At 34.5% G+C, this 16,543-nt stretch overlaps 1 protein-coding gene across 2 annotated transcripts in view; it reads right to left on the bottom strand.

Moving 5' to 3' along the window:
- Positions 1-16,543, bottom strand: part of ITCH (itchy E3 ubiquitin protein ligase) — a 145,485-nt gene that overhangs the window by 33,035 nt on the left and 95,907 nt on the right. For both annotated transcript variants that reach the window (XM_039864107.1, XM_039864106.1), the window contains exons 8-12: positions 11,483-11,640; positions 9,496-9,685; positions 8,220-8,315; positions 6,777-6,951; positions 3,202-3,271 (exon numbers count right to left, since the gene is read on the bottom strand). In XM_039864107.1, coding sequence (XP_039720041.1) covers positions 3,202-3,271; positions 6,777-6,951; positions 8,220-8,315; positions 9,496-9,685; positions 11,483-11,640 — 689 coding nt within the window. The remainder of the gene's footprint in view (positions 1-3,201; positions 3,272-6,776; positions 6,952-8,219; positions 8,316-9,495; positions 9,686-11,482; positions 11,641-16,543) is intronic.

Below are 16,543 nucleotides of genomic sequence, written 5' to 3'. Positions count from 1 at the left end.
ATATACTGGTGAGTATCATGAACCCACTCCTAACATCTCAGCTACTTTCTACATCAGCTGAGCCTAAAATGAAAACAGAACTCTAGATGTGAATATACAGAAAAATGGGACTCTGCATCTTGTGACACACTCTATTAACACTGGCTTTGCTTATCATGACATCTTGAATGTGGAAACAGTAACCAACTTTAAGGCTGTCTGTCTGTGAGGCAAAAAGCAGCACCCACAGTGCTACAGAGCTGGCTACATGATAACAAAATAAGCTCATATTCTTGGCAGTCGCATTAAATTTAAATTTAAAAAATATATTTGCAGAATCTAGACATTTCTTGTATCCAAATAATTTTGTAGAGTAATTTTTATCATCTAAAAATAACACCCTAAGTGCATGGCTAAACATATATTCATCTTTTATTTGTCGCTTAAGTTCAGATTTCAGGGCCAAAGAATTTCTCTTCAAAAGCTAACGTAAGATAAAGTTAATAGAAAAGCTATTTTTTACGTATAGTCTAAGTATACACTGCTGATATTAGCATTTCTTGGAAGAGGCTGTGAAAAACAAAACTTCAAGGGTGGATGCACCTTTGAAGGCTCATGTGCTTAATGAGAGGAAGTACTGTAGCTGTAAGAGCTGATTTCTTACTTTGTTGAAAAATCACACAGTAAACATCAAAAACCTGAATGCACATCAGGGCACTTCCTGACTTGATGAACAGAACAACAAAAAGCAGAGCTTCTTGCTGTTCTATGTATTCTTTCATAGCAACTCTGAAAATGAGGAATTATCTTTATTCTTCACGGGTAAAACCAGATATACAAAGGCCTATTAGACTACATTGTTGGACCAAAAATATTCTTTGTTCTCCAGTCTCTACAGTTTCCACGTGTTAAAAAAATTCTTCACTGTAAGATAATAATGTCTAGTCCTAGCATATAAAAGTCTGAAAAGGTAAGGAAGTTGGATTTAAATATATGTGTTGTCACAAAAACAATGCTGTCAATTCCATAAAATAAACACAGGATATAAATAGGAATTTTATTTCCTTGGTCAATCCTGGAGTTATGTCAGATGGGTCTCATTTGTTACAGGACAAATGTGGTCACTGGTTCCCACAAATAAGGCTTATGTCCCAAAGGCAGAGATTCATAAGGCAGTGCTCAGTCGGAATAATAGGATGATCATGAACTCATCTAGGAAGTAGGGTACACTTCAACTTCAGGAGTGTGAAGTAGGCAGAATATAAAACAAGCAATGCAAGGTTTTAATAACCTGGAAAAGCTGGGATTGGGACTTCAGAGAAAGTATTTTAGGAAGGTATTGTTGGTTAAAGTAAAAATGAGAAAGATTTAGATGATAAAGATAATAATACAGAAGGTAAGGGCCAGCTTGCAGGGAACAACACAGCCTACAATTCATGCTTCTAAGAACAAGAGGGAATTTTTCTTACAGTTGCCCTGGGGAAGAAGTAAAATGGTCACAGTTTTCCTGCAATAAAATTAAGAGGATAAACACATGACTTTCACATACATCTTTTCAGGGCATCAATTTCTCCTCTGTAACACAGACATACAACTCTAGAAGAAAAGCTGAGAAACCCATCCATGTCTGGGAATGCACTCTGACAAGTCTAGTGCAATAAGGGCAATATCCTCTCTTGTAAAGTAACTGTATACCAACCATACACTGTCCACTTTGAGGCACCAACAGAGACAAAAAACTCCTTACTCAGACCACCAGGATTTGGTGAAGGCAGAAATTTATAACTTTCATATGCCCTCCTCTTTTGTTACAAACTAGTAACAATAACAGTTATAAGTATAACTTATTAAATTTTTTGCCTCTTTGAATCACAGGAGTATTAAGGATAGATAACCTCTTAAGAGAAATGAGGTTTTTTTCAAAGGCAAGCTTACAAAACTATTATCATTTATTGCCCAGATTCATGTCATCTTGACACAGCAATTTTTTTCTCCATCCCTCAATAAAGTAATGCTAGAGCAATCTATCTTGGGGACCAATGTTTCCCAAGAAGACTATCTAGAAATATTACTCTCTGAATTTACCCCAGTATTATGAAATGTCTGCAGCTCTGGTTCCATAACTGGTTTTACTTTGCTTTTTCCAATTTTCTGTATTCTCTTTGGCTTCCATGCAAAATTGTTTCTATACGCCATATTTATTCTGGAAACTTGCTATAGTGCTATGATATACATAACACTATAAAACAGAATCTGGTCGGGTAGGCCAATCTTAAAATCTATTAATAAAGTTTAAATAATTAAAGTATCAAACGCATTTGATAACAAAGCTTGCTCGTGTGCTCCATGGTGTAGGGCACAAAGTCACCATCCTAACATGTTTCCCTTCTATTTTTTCAGATAACATCAACTCAAACACACTCTGAACTATGTTTTAAAAGGATCTCTATGATCAAAATATTTAAGTTTTTTATTGTGAAAGAAGCATTACTCATAGGATGTTGCAAAAAATCATTCAAAGAATCTCACATATCCTTCAACCAGTTTCCGCTAATGGTGACAGCTTGTATAGCTATAGCATAATATCAAAATCAGAAACTGACACTGGTACATTAGTAAACTATAGACTTTATTCACTTTTCACCAATTTTTAAAGCTGAATTAATTTATGTGAATGTATAATTCTATGCACATTTCTCCTATGTCTAGATTTGTATAATCACCACCATGGTCAAGATACAGAACTGTTCCACTACCACATAATAAACACTTATGTTACCTCCTGTATTTGTGCCCATCTACCACTGGCTATGTCTCCTAGCGCCTACTAATATGTTTTCTATCTCTACAGTTTTGTCATTTGGATAGTTACATAAATTGAATCATACAGTGTATAATCTTTTGAGATTGATTATATTCACTAAGCATGTGCCCTTGAAGTTCATACAGATTGCTGTGTGTATATAATCTATTTCTTTTTATTATTGAATAAGCAAAATATTTTTAAACATTAGAAGAATAATTCCGAATTCCAACAAAGTTCACTATATTAAAAGGTCAAGTTAGAACTTTTGGGAAATTTAATACCTATTTGGCACTCTGAATTAAACCAATGCTCCCCTAAATCTTCCCAAATAGTCACTCAAGCAAGACCAGGATATTATCCATAAATATCTGATTTTTAAAATGACCAAACTCAATGAAAAAATTCATGTGACTTACCCCATCCAGGTGGCAGGGGACCCAAGGGATCAAATTCTTTATTTTGTGATGTAGCAAACAAATCTTGATTCTAAAAGGAACAACAAAACAAAAACAAAAGGTGAAATAATGAATAAGCTGAGAGCAGCTTATGAGTTCTGATACGCCTTCTCTGGCCATGTGCTATACATAACACACTCTTAGAGAATTCCCATCTTGGAGAAGTGTCACACAGTCATGGATAAATGCCAATACACTCTGGTAGAGAAAAAAAATCTTTGCAAACATTATGCAATGTTTGAAATTATTTGAAATTCAAATATTACAAATACATAAACCTCATCCTCAAATGACCATTTTTTCTTCTTTAGCTACAAACCAATAAATTAGAGAGATATAAATCCCCCAAGTCATTTATAAGTAACAGTACTTAGAGTCATCGAATAGCTGAGAAAAATCCTGTATTTCTAACTCAAAAGAAAAAGATCACATACAGAACATAGAATGCACAACAAACTGCAGGAAGAGATCTGAGGGAGCAGGAATAAATAGGCTGTCAGATGAGTAAAAGAAAAGAATTCCAGTTGGAAGGAGCTGGCAAGCCTAAAACTGTATAGAAGACTTCTTATATTTGTTTGCAATTATCACATTGGTAAAAAGGTTTAGCTAGATAAAAGAAAAGCAGGAGTTGACCACTGGAAAAAAGATGCAAATGTCATACTGACTGTGTGTAAGGTTAATGAGTGTGTTTTGGTTTAAATGTATAATAAAGTGGGGATAATTTGTGATCGCTCTGATTTGGTTAAGGCAAGTAAATAATAGACTCTACCAGCTTAAAAAGAAAAGTATTATGGAAAAAAATACACTTGTAAAACAGGACAGTGCACCCTATATACCCAGCACCAAGATTCAACAATTATCAAGCCTTTGCCACATTTCTTTATTTCTCTATTCTTTGCTGAAGCAAAAATCAGTAATCATTTCACCCCTATATATTTTCACGTCTTTCTAAAATGTGTAGACTTATTCTTACATATCATTACCACACCTACCGAGAATCTATATCAACTTTATTATCTAATATACCTAATTAAATGCCTCTGATTACTATATTTGTTCAAATCAGAATCCATGTGGTTGAGCTTCTAAGTCTCAATCTATAGTAATTCTCCCTACTGTCTTTTTGGGTTTTTCACCCCCTGTCACTGATGTATTGCAGAAACCAAGTTAACTGATTGAAAGCTTTAAAGCATATGGGAGATATTCCCATTTCTGATTTAATAGCTCTTAGCAGACAGACCTCTCAAGAACTAGCCTTTCTCCTTTCGAAAGATATAATTATGAAAAGAAGTAAGAGTAGGGAGGCCAGGAAGTTATACTATAAAAGGTTGAAACCCTGATTATAGAACAGGTCTGAAAAGTTTGGCATATGACAAACTGTTTTGATACCTTTCTAAGACCCAAACCTATCCCACTAGCTCTCCCTGGACAGACAGACATGCACAATGAAGCCACGGGCCAGGAAGAGCCATTACACACTGTCGCATCATCAATCATATCCATTCTGAGGTTAAAAATGCTGGGTGTCTGAGAGTCTACTGCCCTGCAACCAGAGTCAGAACAAATGCCACTTCATATATCCACTAAATAGACTTTCTCAGCAACACCCCACCATCCCATCATTTATGCAGTTGGTATTAAAATGTTCAATTCGGTTCATATCTCTGGCTAAGTTAAGGGTAACTAAAATAAGCTGTTTAAGTTCTTTATGATTTAGGACCATTCTAGTAATAAGAGCAAAGAGTAAAAATTTCAGAAAAGTGATTAGATTATTTTGGATAAGAGAAAAAAAAAAAAACAAAAACAAACAAAAACCATGGATGATGAGGTAAAAGATGCAATTCAAGAAAGGTTCCAAAGACTCTGAGAATCAAATTTGTTATATTTACGATGAAGTGATACATAGTGTGCTCCAGAAATTTGCTAAATCTGTCTTTTAAAAGAATATTTTAAAAGACTATATATTGTAAAAGTGAGATTAAGGGCACATTTATAATTGTGAATATGAGAGAGAGAAAAGTTGAAAACTAACATTTCTCTGCATCTAGTATGTACTGAACATGCTAGAAATTTTGTTTTATAGAACCCTCAAGAAAACCCTCTGAGGTAACTACATATATGTATTTATGTATTTTTTTAAATAAACAAAGTAAATGAGTCTTGATGAGGTTGAGTAACTTACTTAATATCATATAAAGTAACTGTGGAACCAGGATTCGAACCCAGATGTGTCTGACTCCAAAGCCCATGCTCTTTCCACTGGACACCTATGTGGAAACTAGCTTTAAAGAAGGCAGGCAAGCTAGGCATTCAAACCTAGAAGAAATGTGGCCAGGTATACCAAAGATGATTATAATTTAGAAAGAAAAGAAGATGTAAAACAGCATACGGGGACAAAAGGGGTAAGGTAGATAAGAGACAAAATTAATTTCACCTTTAAAACCACTGGTAAGGGGAATATAGTGACAGCTGTCTACGGGAGGTGGCAGAAAAACCTGTTAGTCATAACTAGGTAGTGAAGGAAGGCTGCTGATAAAGATGAATTTGTCTATATTAGTAAGTGATATCTATTAGGGTGGTGAGGTTGAAAAAATACAAAGGAATATGGAGGAAAGGTAAATTCCTGAAGATAGGACTCTATTGATAGATTCTAACAGGGACTGTACTGATTGTAGTAGAGGGGAAGAGATGGCAATGAAGAGAATCAGCTTCTCCTGAAAGAGGACGACTTGACTTTCTTCTGTTTAAGTTCCATGTATTACTCAAACAAATCCCTCATGTTTGGCACATAGAATCAAATTTCTCCAAGGACAATTTTCCTTTCCTCAGAGAAAAGATCTGTGATAGTTTATGATTTGAGAGACTATAAAATTCCTAGCACCAAAGATTGCATAACAAACTATTAATACATTTTGGTGTAGTTATCACTATCGCTGAAATATTACTCCAAAGGAAAATATGTAAAATTTAAACCATTTCCAGAAAGGAAATGTTTTTATACCAAAGATCATTTGATTTTGCCAGAATAATATATTTAGCATAATCCTATTAAGAAACCAAATTTCTGTAGTCTACCAGAGAACCAAATAATTAGGTAAACTTTATATATTACAAAGTGATTCAATTCTATCCTGAGTTCTGTACAGCCACTTTAGTCAGATGTTCTTAGACCCAAGCCTTCAAATGTTCTGCAAGGTTAAGCAGTAGTAAATTTAGAACTGTTTTAATTCTTTTCAAACTGCTTGGGTTTATTTTTACTATTCTTTCGCCCATAGATTTTTAAGCCGTCCTAACTTCTTTTTTATTTTGGACATTAACAAAACAAAGGAGGTTGAACTTCAGGAAATTTCAAAAAGGAAAGAATAGATTACATACACAGAATACTGGAGACAAGGTCTAAAAATAATATCAACAGCAACAACCAGGTTGCCATCCTACTTGTACCTTTCTTCTAATTAGTGTTTTATATTTCATATGCAGGAAAAGGTTAAAAATGAAATAGTCTTATTAAGTTTATAATGCAACAGGATGCTTACCCCATAAATGAATCTCTGATTAAACTGCTGCATTGCTCCTTGAAGTTGACTACGCTGGAGCTGCCACTGTTCATAGTTCCGGACAGATTCCAATGTTGGCCTCTGCCATGTTGTTGTTCTTGTGAAATGGTCAACATAATAAATACGTCCCATGTTGTCGACTCGCCGTTCCCAGCTAAATTGAGGGTGGGGGGGCACAAAACCTAATTCAACAAATACTTGTGAAACAGGTAAGAATTAAACAAGACTTCATCTTGGCGCCATTGCATGTTTGGTAAGATTTTACCTTGAGAAACTACTTTTGATTTCCCTGAAATCTTTTATTTTACATATTTTTAAATGGTTTATACGTGAACCTAAGGCTGTTTCTAAAAATTTCTTTCTTAAAAATTCTTCAAATGTATCATTCAAGTTTCTAAAACACAATGTATATATTCAGTAAGTCTCTTTCCAATGTTTTTTTGACTGTTACAAACCTATTAGGAACACAACTGTACATAAAGCTTTCACATATACCAAAAAGGACTTTTTCACAAGAATACAACTATCTAATTTATCATTTAAAATGGGTGCATATTAAGTAACATTGATATAATAACTTGGAGGTTTCTACCTGGTTGACTGTTTAGGGTTCTTTCCAATATTCTAATGTTATAAATAGTAAAATAATCAGTACTCTTAATATATCAAAACATTTTTTCTTCCTTTGTATTATTTCTTTAGGATAAATTTCTTAGAGAGGATTACTAAGAGAATGTGCATTATTATGGTTATAAATTTTTTCTGTAAGAGTTATAACTAATATATGACTGCTAGCAATGTTATGAGGTAAAATTCCTCTATATTCTCATAATGGATACGATCTGTTAATTTAAAAAGCAAAACAGTACCTTTTAGGTGTGTATTTAAAATTACTAGCAAGATAAAAATTTTCCCATGTTTCCTACTGACTTTCCTTGAAGAAAATATTCTTTTCTTCCAATTATTCTTCTAATTATATAATGTAAATGTTTAATGCTTGACTCCACATATTAACATAGTCTTAATTTCCCCAACCATTTTGCAATGACTTCACTATTACATGTATCAAAGTTTTTTTGTATAATAGGAAATTTATCTTCATATATGTGATAAGGGCTATGATTCTTAATCAGAAACTAATCATAAAACCCTGTGGTTTGAGCCAGTTAAAGTTCAGAAAGGAAAACTTGGAAGTAGCAAGACCTATGGAATCTTTAGGAAAGAAATGAGTGAAAACTAAAATCATTAATTATGCTCAATTGACTCTCTTCTTTCTAAATTGGCACCTACAAACAAAAAAAAGTAGATAGAGAAAAAATTGACAGGAAGAGGAAAAGTAAGAATGTAGGGAAGATTTTGTACAGATATAATCTATAGTTCCGAATAAATACTTTTTTTTTTTTCTTTAGTTCAGATACTTACCCAGGAGGTAGAGGTTCTGGTCTATCCCACGTTGTTCTTTTTTCAATATGATCTACATAGTAAACTCGCCCATGTTGGTCCATTCTCTGCTCCCAACTTAAATACAAAATTGAAAAGTCTGGTATGGTACTTGTATAAGTAACCTGGTTTTTTAATCCTATCTTTACCTTTTTTTCTTATATGACCATACTACAGAACTGAGGCAAATACGCATGTCAGTACATAAAAAAGATACCAAAAGAATTTAGAAATAAAATTTAAAAATGTTATCTCAAGGGTGACACATAATAGATGAGACTTGTTCTGCAGAAGTATCTGCTCTAGAGGACACCTCGTATTTCTAAAGAGGCATGAGGGTGGTGCACGCAGGAGATAAAGTCTGTCTCAATCTAATCAGGGTACGTGCAGAACTTGAGTAGAAAAGAAAGCTGTAATTAATGCTATGGAATCTGAAGAAAAACAACTCAAAGAGAAAGACTATCAGATGTGTCTCTGTACAGTGCAATGGACAGTCATTCTGCACATTCTAGTGTCCTTGGTAGGTTTATCTACAAAGCAAAAAAGGTAAGACTAAACCATCATAGCCTGAAGTACCAATTACTACTAAGAGCACCCAGTTTCTCTTTGGTAATTTCGTGTACAAATGACTTTCTAATTTGGCTTCCCATGTAGACTTTCCAAAAGGAAAATGGCCTAACTACCCACCTGCACAAGTAATATAATCTGTTTAGCAATTAAAATTCTCATGAGTTTATTAATTTATCAGCCAATTAATTTTGACCAGCATTCTGAGCTCCAGATTAATATGAATGCCACAATGTATATACAAAAACTATTAGAATATGACTGATTTTAAAAATAATTAGCAGTAATTAAAATGGGATTATGAGTATTAATTCTGTTTCCTAAATTATTATTACTTTTCTATAATGACTTTATGATGGGAAAAAAATTATTTTAAAAAGTATTTTTTTTCCCTTCAAAGAAAAAGCCATCTGAATTAGGTGACTATTTTACTACTTGGCCTTGGTTAACTTTCTATGGTTCTGAGTCCTTCAGTAAAAAAAATATATTCTTCCACTCTGCCCTGGAAATGAGGGGGGAAATTTCTAATGCAATGAGTTTTGGTTAAGTTTGACTCTAGATTCCCACCAAAATTAGTTACAATTGCTTGAGGACAGTTTTTTAAAGAACAGAGTTTACTATTATTTTCCATATTAATATGTATATGCAGAACCCTAAAGAAAACAAATGTTAACCAAAAAAAGTTACTTACCCAGGTGGTAGGGGAGCTTGAGGTACAGGATTTAATGGCCTGGGGCCTGAGCCTCCAGATATAGTAAGAGGAATTATTAATCCAGACGTAGCTCCTTCAGATGTATTTGAATTTGTATTTGTTGGCGGCAGAGAACCTGTACTAGATCCATCACTTTCAGAAGTGGCAGAAGGTGAACCATTGACAGATGCTATAAAAGATTTGGGGAAAATAGGAAAACAATCTTTTACTTTCAGAAATCTAAATTCAGGATAAAATTTTAACTTAAAAAAAAGGTAGATGACAAATATAAAATTTAATATGTGGATATGCAGGTGAAATTAAATAATGATGGGAAATAGCAATGGTCCCACTAAATAAGCCTGTTCACGATTTTTTAGGTTCTGTCTACTCATGTCTCATTATTAATTATGAAGTACAGAGTCTGATTTCCTGATGCCAGACGAAATAAAAACTTAAAGAACAGGTGAGCAATGGTATCCTATGGTATTATAAATTTAGTAATTTTCCAGATCCTTAAAACTGTCTTTCGTCTGAAACCTTGAAGATCAAAGACCAATTTTTGATGTTAGTTATAATATGGAAGATCTAACTGATAAGCAATAATATTCTTATAGTTATTAAGTATATATTGCATCTTTAAGAAATACTGTTGACAAACAATTCCTGGAGGAAGTTATCAATATTATGACATAGCAGTGTATAATCTTAAAGACTGACAATATATTAACAATTATATACAGAAAAAAGGGGAATATGTATAATTAAACAGTTATTTTATGAAATGATTTATAGACAACTAATTTATTTTTCTAATAATATTCGGTTTAATTATTTTACAGTTCCTGTCCACATACTAGCAGAGGAGAATAATAAAAAATGGATATTCTACCTGTAGATGTTTAAACTTTCACTACATGAAATATGTTCATTTGTTGTATAATATTTGCTTAAAACCTGAATATCATTTAGCATTGTTGGGTTAGTTGCCATTTACTAATTATCTTTTAAAGGATATAATGAAAATAAGCAACCAGATCCTTGACTCTATGGCATGCTTATGTCTACAGTTATAAACCCTGACAGAAAGCTGCAATCTTATCTGTACTGCCTATACTTTATATAATATGCAAGTGATTTTCTTTCTGAATACAGCACATGCTTCACTAACTGCACCGTGGAAGAGAAACTTAGGGAAAAGGCACGTCATAGTTATCTTTAGAAAGATCATTCTAGGCCAAATCTTAAATGTGCAAATACAGCTAAAACACCAACCTAAAAGGGCCTCCTGACACTTACATGAGGATTAGTTCTGTATACAGCATAAAGAAATGAGGACTTTTTGAACTTTACAAAATAGATTCCATGGGAGCCATGACAGTAATGTCAACTTGCACATAATGGGAATACCCTTAGAGTGTAATTGGACCCCGTCCCAAAACCACAGAAATGTCAGCCACAGTGTCCTGGATAAAAGATCCTATCTGCAGAAGCCGATAAACGTAAGGATCCCACCTTGAAAGATCTATATAAGTTGAACACCTTAGACAGATAATGCGTAAGTCTAACCCAATAGCATCACAACAGGTGCACTTAAAGCTGAGAACTCTGACCTTCTGACCCATCACAGACACTGGTTTGGGACTAAACATGCGGTGCTGCCAGTCAATAGAGCTCGCTTTGGAGATACTAAAATCATTAATTATGCTCAATCGACCCTCTGACTCTCTTCTTTCTAAGTTGGCACCTAGCTCTGTTACGTAAGACTCTGTACTTCCCTTCTTTGCGTGCTGTGAGTTAACCTACATGGGTATCTGATTGGTTTATCTGAGAAGGTTCCGCTCAATAAACCTGGCATTGTAGAAAGACACAAACGTGTTCAAGGGTGTTAGTTGCTTTCCTTGCTCACAACAAGTTCCCAAATAGAAAATTATTTACAATCACGGTACTGAGAGCTACATCCCTAGTGTATGTCTGGAATACCCACCTGGTCTACGTGGGGTAGGTGGAGGTGGTCGTGAAGGTCTTGGAGGCCTAGAAGGTTTAAAACCGCCATTTGAGAGTGATGGAGAATTATTCCCATTGACGCTCCTATTTTCACCAGGCCCTGCATCCTCAGGGTCATCTGATCCATTTGTGTTCACTCTGGGTAAGAAAGGGAAAAGGGGAAGAGAAGGGAAAAAGAATGCTCTTCAAATTTAGCAAAAAAACAACAGGAAGACCAAAACTTAAAGTTTTAGGAGTCTGAGAAAAGCTTTCTAATTTCTGGTCAGCTTTATCAAATAAATAAACAGCCCTTGGGTAGGGTCTTATATATAATCCTCAGAGGCCAACCAGAAAGAGTGAAGAATTGCCCAAGGGCACAGAAACATTTGAGACCATTCAAAACAATTAGGTATGGCTGGTTCAGATTTCAAATAAGTCTACTAAAGCCCTGTATAATCAGGAACACAGTCAAATTTTCAAAATACCAAATGCCTGAGAAAAGGAACTATTTTATCATGAGCACAGATAACTTCATCATTTTCTTGGTTTCCAATGGCTTTTAGGTTTGGCCCAGGTTGGGGGCAGGGTTGATTATTCCATGGCAGGAAAAAAAATATTTACTTCCCAGGGACAGGGTGCTCTCTCCCAATTCCAGAAAATAGTATATAAAATGTTCAAAGTTAGTGATCTAGAGTGGATGTGCTCAAAGACCTTTTTAAAAAGGAGCTTTAAAAAAAAAAAAAAAGAAGAAGCTATAATTTCTTCAAAGCAATGATATCAATTGGAGGGAAAGAAAGAGGGAGAGGACACTAACAAGAAATGTCATTTTGAAAGTTATTACTACAGTCAGCTAAATATAGTCGATTCTTTTTTCCAGGGGGAATCTAGTCATGGATTAGAAAGCAGAGCGTGAGTTACCCAGTTTGCAGATGCCTTGGCAAAGGCTCTGATATCTACTGGTAAGGAGCAAACCACTACACAGTATTAATCTATCTCCTGGACCTTAAGAACAAACCTGAACGAAATAAAATCTAATTGATTCAAGAAATCAAAATAGAGAGGCAGCACCATGTATTAAATCATTTCAAACTACGTTTCCCTAGTTCTTTAGGGCCTTTCAACTTAAAGTACGGTCTTTGGATCAGAAGGGAAGGGCAACACATAGGGGCTAGTTAGGAATGCACAATCTTATTAGACGCCATCCCCCATCTACTATACCAGAACTAGCATTTTAACAAGATCTCCAGGCGATATTTGTAAACAGTATGGAAGGAAGAGCACTGCTTTGGGGGTTCCTCAAATGCTTATTTTGAATAAAAGGAACAGCTTAGTAATTGGCAGTTAGCACCCAGTTAGTGTTAACTGCCTGCGGGAAGACGAAGCCATCCCAGAATATGAACTGAATGCAGGAAGAGTCGGCTTTGACACTGTTTCCTTTCCTCTAGATGCTGAGGTTCCAAACCCATTTTGAGTCATATACTCCTTTGAGACCCTGAGTTATTGCCTTTCTATACTATTTTAAGAGGTTATTAATTAATTTTTTTAAAAAGGTTCCTACTGTGAATGGGCCAAAAGAGGGAAATGAGGTTTCTAGCTCTGACTCGGCTACTGGCAAGCTATGTGCCCAAGGTAAGTTATTTCATCTCTCTGAACCTCTAAAGTTCATTATCTGGAGTAAATGATTCCTAAAAACCTTCTCAATTAGAAAATTCATACTGAATTGCACATCCAGAACTAGTCAAGTTTTAAGAACACATGAGGGAGGAGGGACATCTACTCTGAGGTAAATCTACTATAACAAAGGGGCAGCAGAAACTGGATTCTAAAAATGCTAGTTCTATTGTTAATTAAAACCTTAAAGATTTTAACATCCATGCTGTTCACCCTTCTAATATCTTGACCCCAGTTTATCAACATTGTTATCTGACAAACCCTATAGTATGATGAATCCTTAAATTTCCTTAATTCTTAGACTTGCTCCTCTTCCTAAATCTTAAACTGTAAAATCCCTCTACCTACAATCTTCTCTTCCTTCTACCTGCCTATTATATTTTTTATTCAATCTCAAGATGACCTTTAATCCCCTCTATCTTCACATTCCATCAAGCTAGCTCCCTTCAAGTATCACTTAGGCTCCATCTTAGGTTACTTGCCCTCGTACCTTTAATTCCTTCACTATTGCCCAATACTCCCCTCCCTGCCCTCAGCAATCTTTTCACTACAATTAATCCTTCATTTACTTTTTCCATTACTGTTCTCTGGGGCAAACAAGTAATGCTGGAGAATGTTCTAGCTGAGAAATCAGGTTTATTTTACTGGAATAAATAAACTAGGTAAGGTACCAAATTAAAGAGGCAGGTTGTTCTATAAAAGAGCCTAATAAATTTTCCACTGGGCCCACCCAGTAAAAAAAAGACCTGAAGTTTTTATTTCCAATGACTCACAAGATAAAGAGTCTTTTTTTTTTCCTGTTAGTATATGTGCTGCCAAAGTGAGCACTTTTTTTTCCTGTTAAAAAGAAGAAATACAACTCAAGTTTCCCTGGAGCTAAAGAAATGGAAATGACAGATGGCTCTGACAACCTACACCACAGCTTCAATGGGATTGGTGTATTGGTGTGAAAATTAACAGTGATAATTAATAGTAGTTTAATAGGACAAAGAGTTTTTACTAAGTCCTGTATAAATTATACAGGCCCATGCAAAAGACAGAAAAAAAAATTAAAATTGTACTTCTTCAGTCCATATCCTTTTATTCTAGTAGACTTCAGTTTCCTCAAGTCTGACCATTTCAAAGAGGCTGAGGCAACGTGTGCTACAGTTCACATTATTCAACTTCAATTGGGCCATCCATACTGCTTGGAAATCAATCATTTTCTGTATCTCTAATCTACTCCTGGCCACATTCCCTGTGTCTACTTTCAATCTACCCAAATACCTAATCCTGATCTGTAAACGACCCTGACTAGGCCTCATCCTTAAAATAATGGTTATCTGCTGTCTGTCAATTTTCTTCTTTACCTTAAAAGTTCTCTGTGCCACTAATCATCTTCATCTGTTTGTTTCCCATCTCTAGGGGAAAAGAAACTTCTTCAAGGCCAATGTGTCTATGTGTTCTTGATTTCAGCCTACATCCTATAGGACCTTCCACCATCATTTAATACCTTTCTTGTATCTTTCATCATCTTCCTTCTAAATCTTTCCTCTAAGTTCACAAATACAATTAAACCCTGTAATATAAAACACTTCAATCATAACTGTTCTTCAAGCTGTTCTCACATTCTCCTTTCCTTCATTATAATTTTTTGTATTTATGCAATTAATGTATTTAGTGCATTTTAATTTTTAAAAGGTTTTCAAAGTAAGAAATAATTTCAAATTATAAAATAAAAATTATCTTCAATCCTATACTCTACAGATTATTCCCATTAAAATATGGGAGTATCAGACTACGGCCATGCTATCTGAATAAGCCTGATACTAAGCATGGTTGGGCCTGGTTAGTACTTGGATGAGAGACCACCTAGGAAGACCAAGTGCTGTAGGCGTAAAAAATAAAAAAAACAAAGGATTGTAAACTGACAAAGTCCTTGTAATCTGTGAGGTCAACCAAGGGTTGCTTCACCTAAAAAATAAAAATACAAAATACGGGAGTATCTCTCGCCAGTATTTTTTCATTGGCTATAACTATTATCATACAATGTATGTGAGTATACAATGTTTCATATCCTTGGAGGAGTTTTTATTTATTTTGTTCCTCATACTAGGCATCTACCCCCAAATATTAAAAAATTTCTAATGACTGCAGAATACTGTATCATATGAATACACCATAATTTAATCATTTTATTTTCGTTGTTTTGTTTGGCATTTTTTATTTCCTTCAAATAGTACCACCAAAATAGATTAGCTGGGTCAAAGTATGAAAATATCTTAAAGACTGAAATATTGATTGCTAAATTTGAAAAAAATATACGGTTTTTAAGTGTTTTATTATTAGTTCCAAGTATATAGTGCACTGGTTAGACATTTATATAATTTATGAAACGATCCTCTTGGTTACTCTATCACCCATCTGGCTCTACAACATACACAGCCATTACATTACTGCTGATTACATTCCCTATGCCGTGCTCCCTTATCCCCATGAACATCTCTCAACTACTAATCTGTGACTTCTTTAGACCTTCACTCCTTTCTCCTAGACCCCTGACCTTCCCCTTCCAGTAGTCACCAGATGGTCCTCTGTATTTGTTTGTTCTTGATTAGTTTATTCTTTTTGTTCTTTATATTTCACATGTAAGTGAAATCACATAGTATCTCTTTGATTATTTTCCTCAGAAGAACCTCTACAGCCATTCATGTCATTGCAAACGGCAGATTTTATTTTTTTACGGCTGAGTAATATTCCATTGTATATATGAACCATAACTTCTTTATTCAATTGTTTGTTGATGGGCATTTAGGTTGCTTCCATATCTTGGCTATTGTGAATAGCACTGCCATGAACATTAGGGTGCACAGATCTTTACAAATCAGTGTTTTGGTTTTCTTTAAATAAATACCCAGAAGTGCAATTGCTGGGTCAAAAGGTAATAATCTGTTCTCCCATCAGCTAGAATGAAAATGCTCATTTCACTATAAAGTATTTAAATATTTTTAAATCGTTGCCAATTTGGTAAATTAAAATGTTAATGTTCAACGATATTTCATTTATAGGTCATTTGAGTTTCTTCTTCCATGAACTGTGTACATGTCCTTTGAACATTTTTCTATTACATGAGAATAGTTTTTATTATTTGTAAGAGCTTTTTACAATCTGAGGATACTAATTTATCATCTTTCATAATGGTTAGATGTCTGTCATTTGCTTTTAATTCTCCATTTTTAATTCTACGAGCTTTATATTTCTATATAATTAAATTTACTCAAAAATAAGTTAACAAGTCATATTTTCTTCTACAGGTTTTATAGTTTCATTTTTTGAAATCAATTTTAAAACCAACCTAGAATCTACTCTGATCTTGGGATGTGAGCTGAAACCCTAATCTGATTTTTCTTTT

The sequence above is a fragment of the Pteropus medius genome, unplaced genomic scaffold, assembly GCF_902729225.1.
Source record: "Pteropus medius unplaced genomic scaffold, Ma_sr-lr_union100, whole genome shotgun sequence".
Taxonomy (NCBI): domain Eukaryota; kingdom Metazoa; phylum Chordata; class Mammalia; order Chiroptera; family Pteropodidae; genus Pteropus; species Pteropus medius.
The sequence above is the reverse complement of the archived record's forward strand: the minus strand, read 5'-3'. Positions and strand labels throughout refer to the sequence as shown.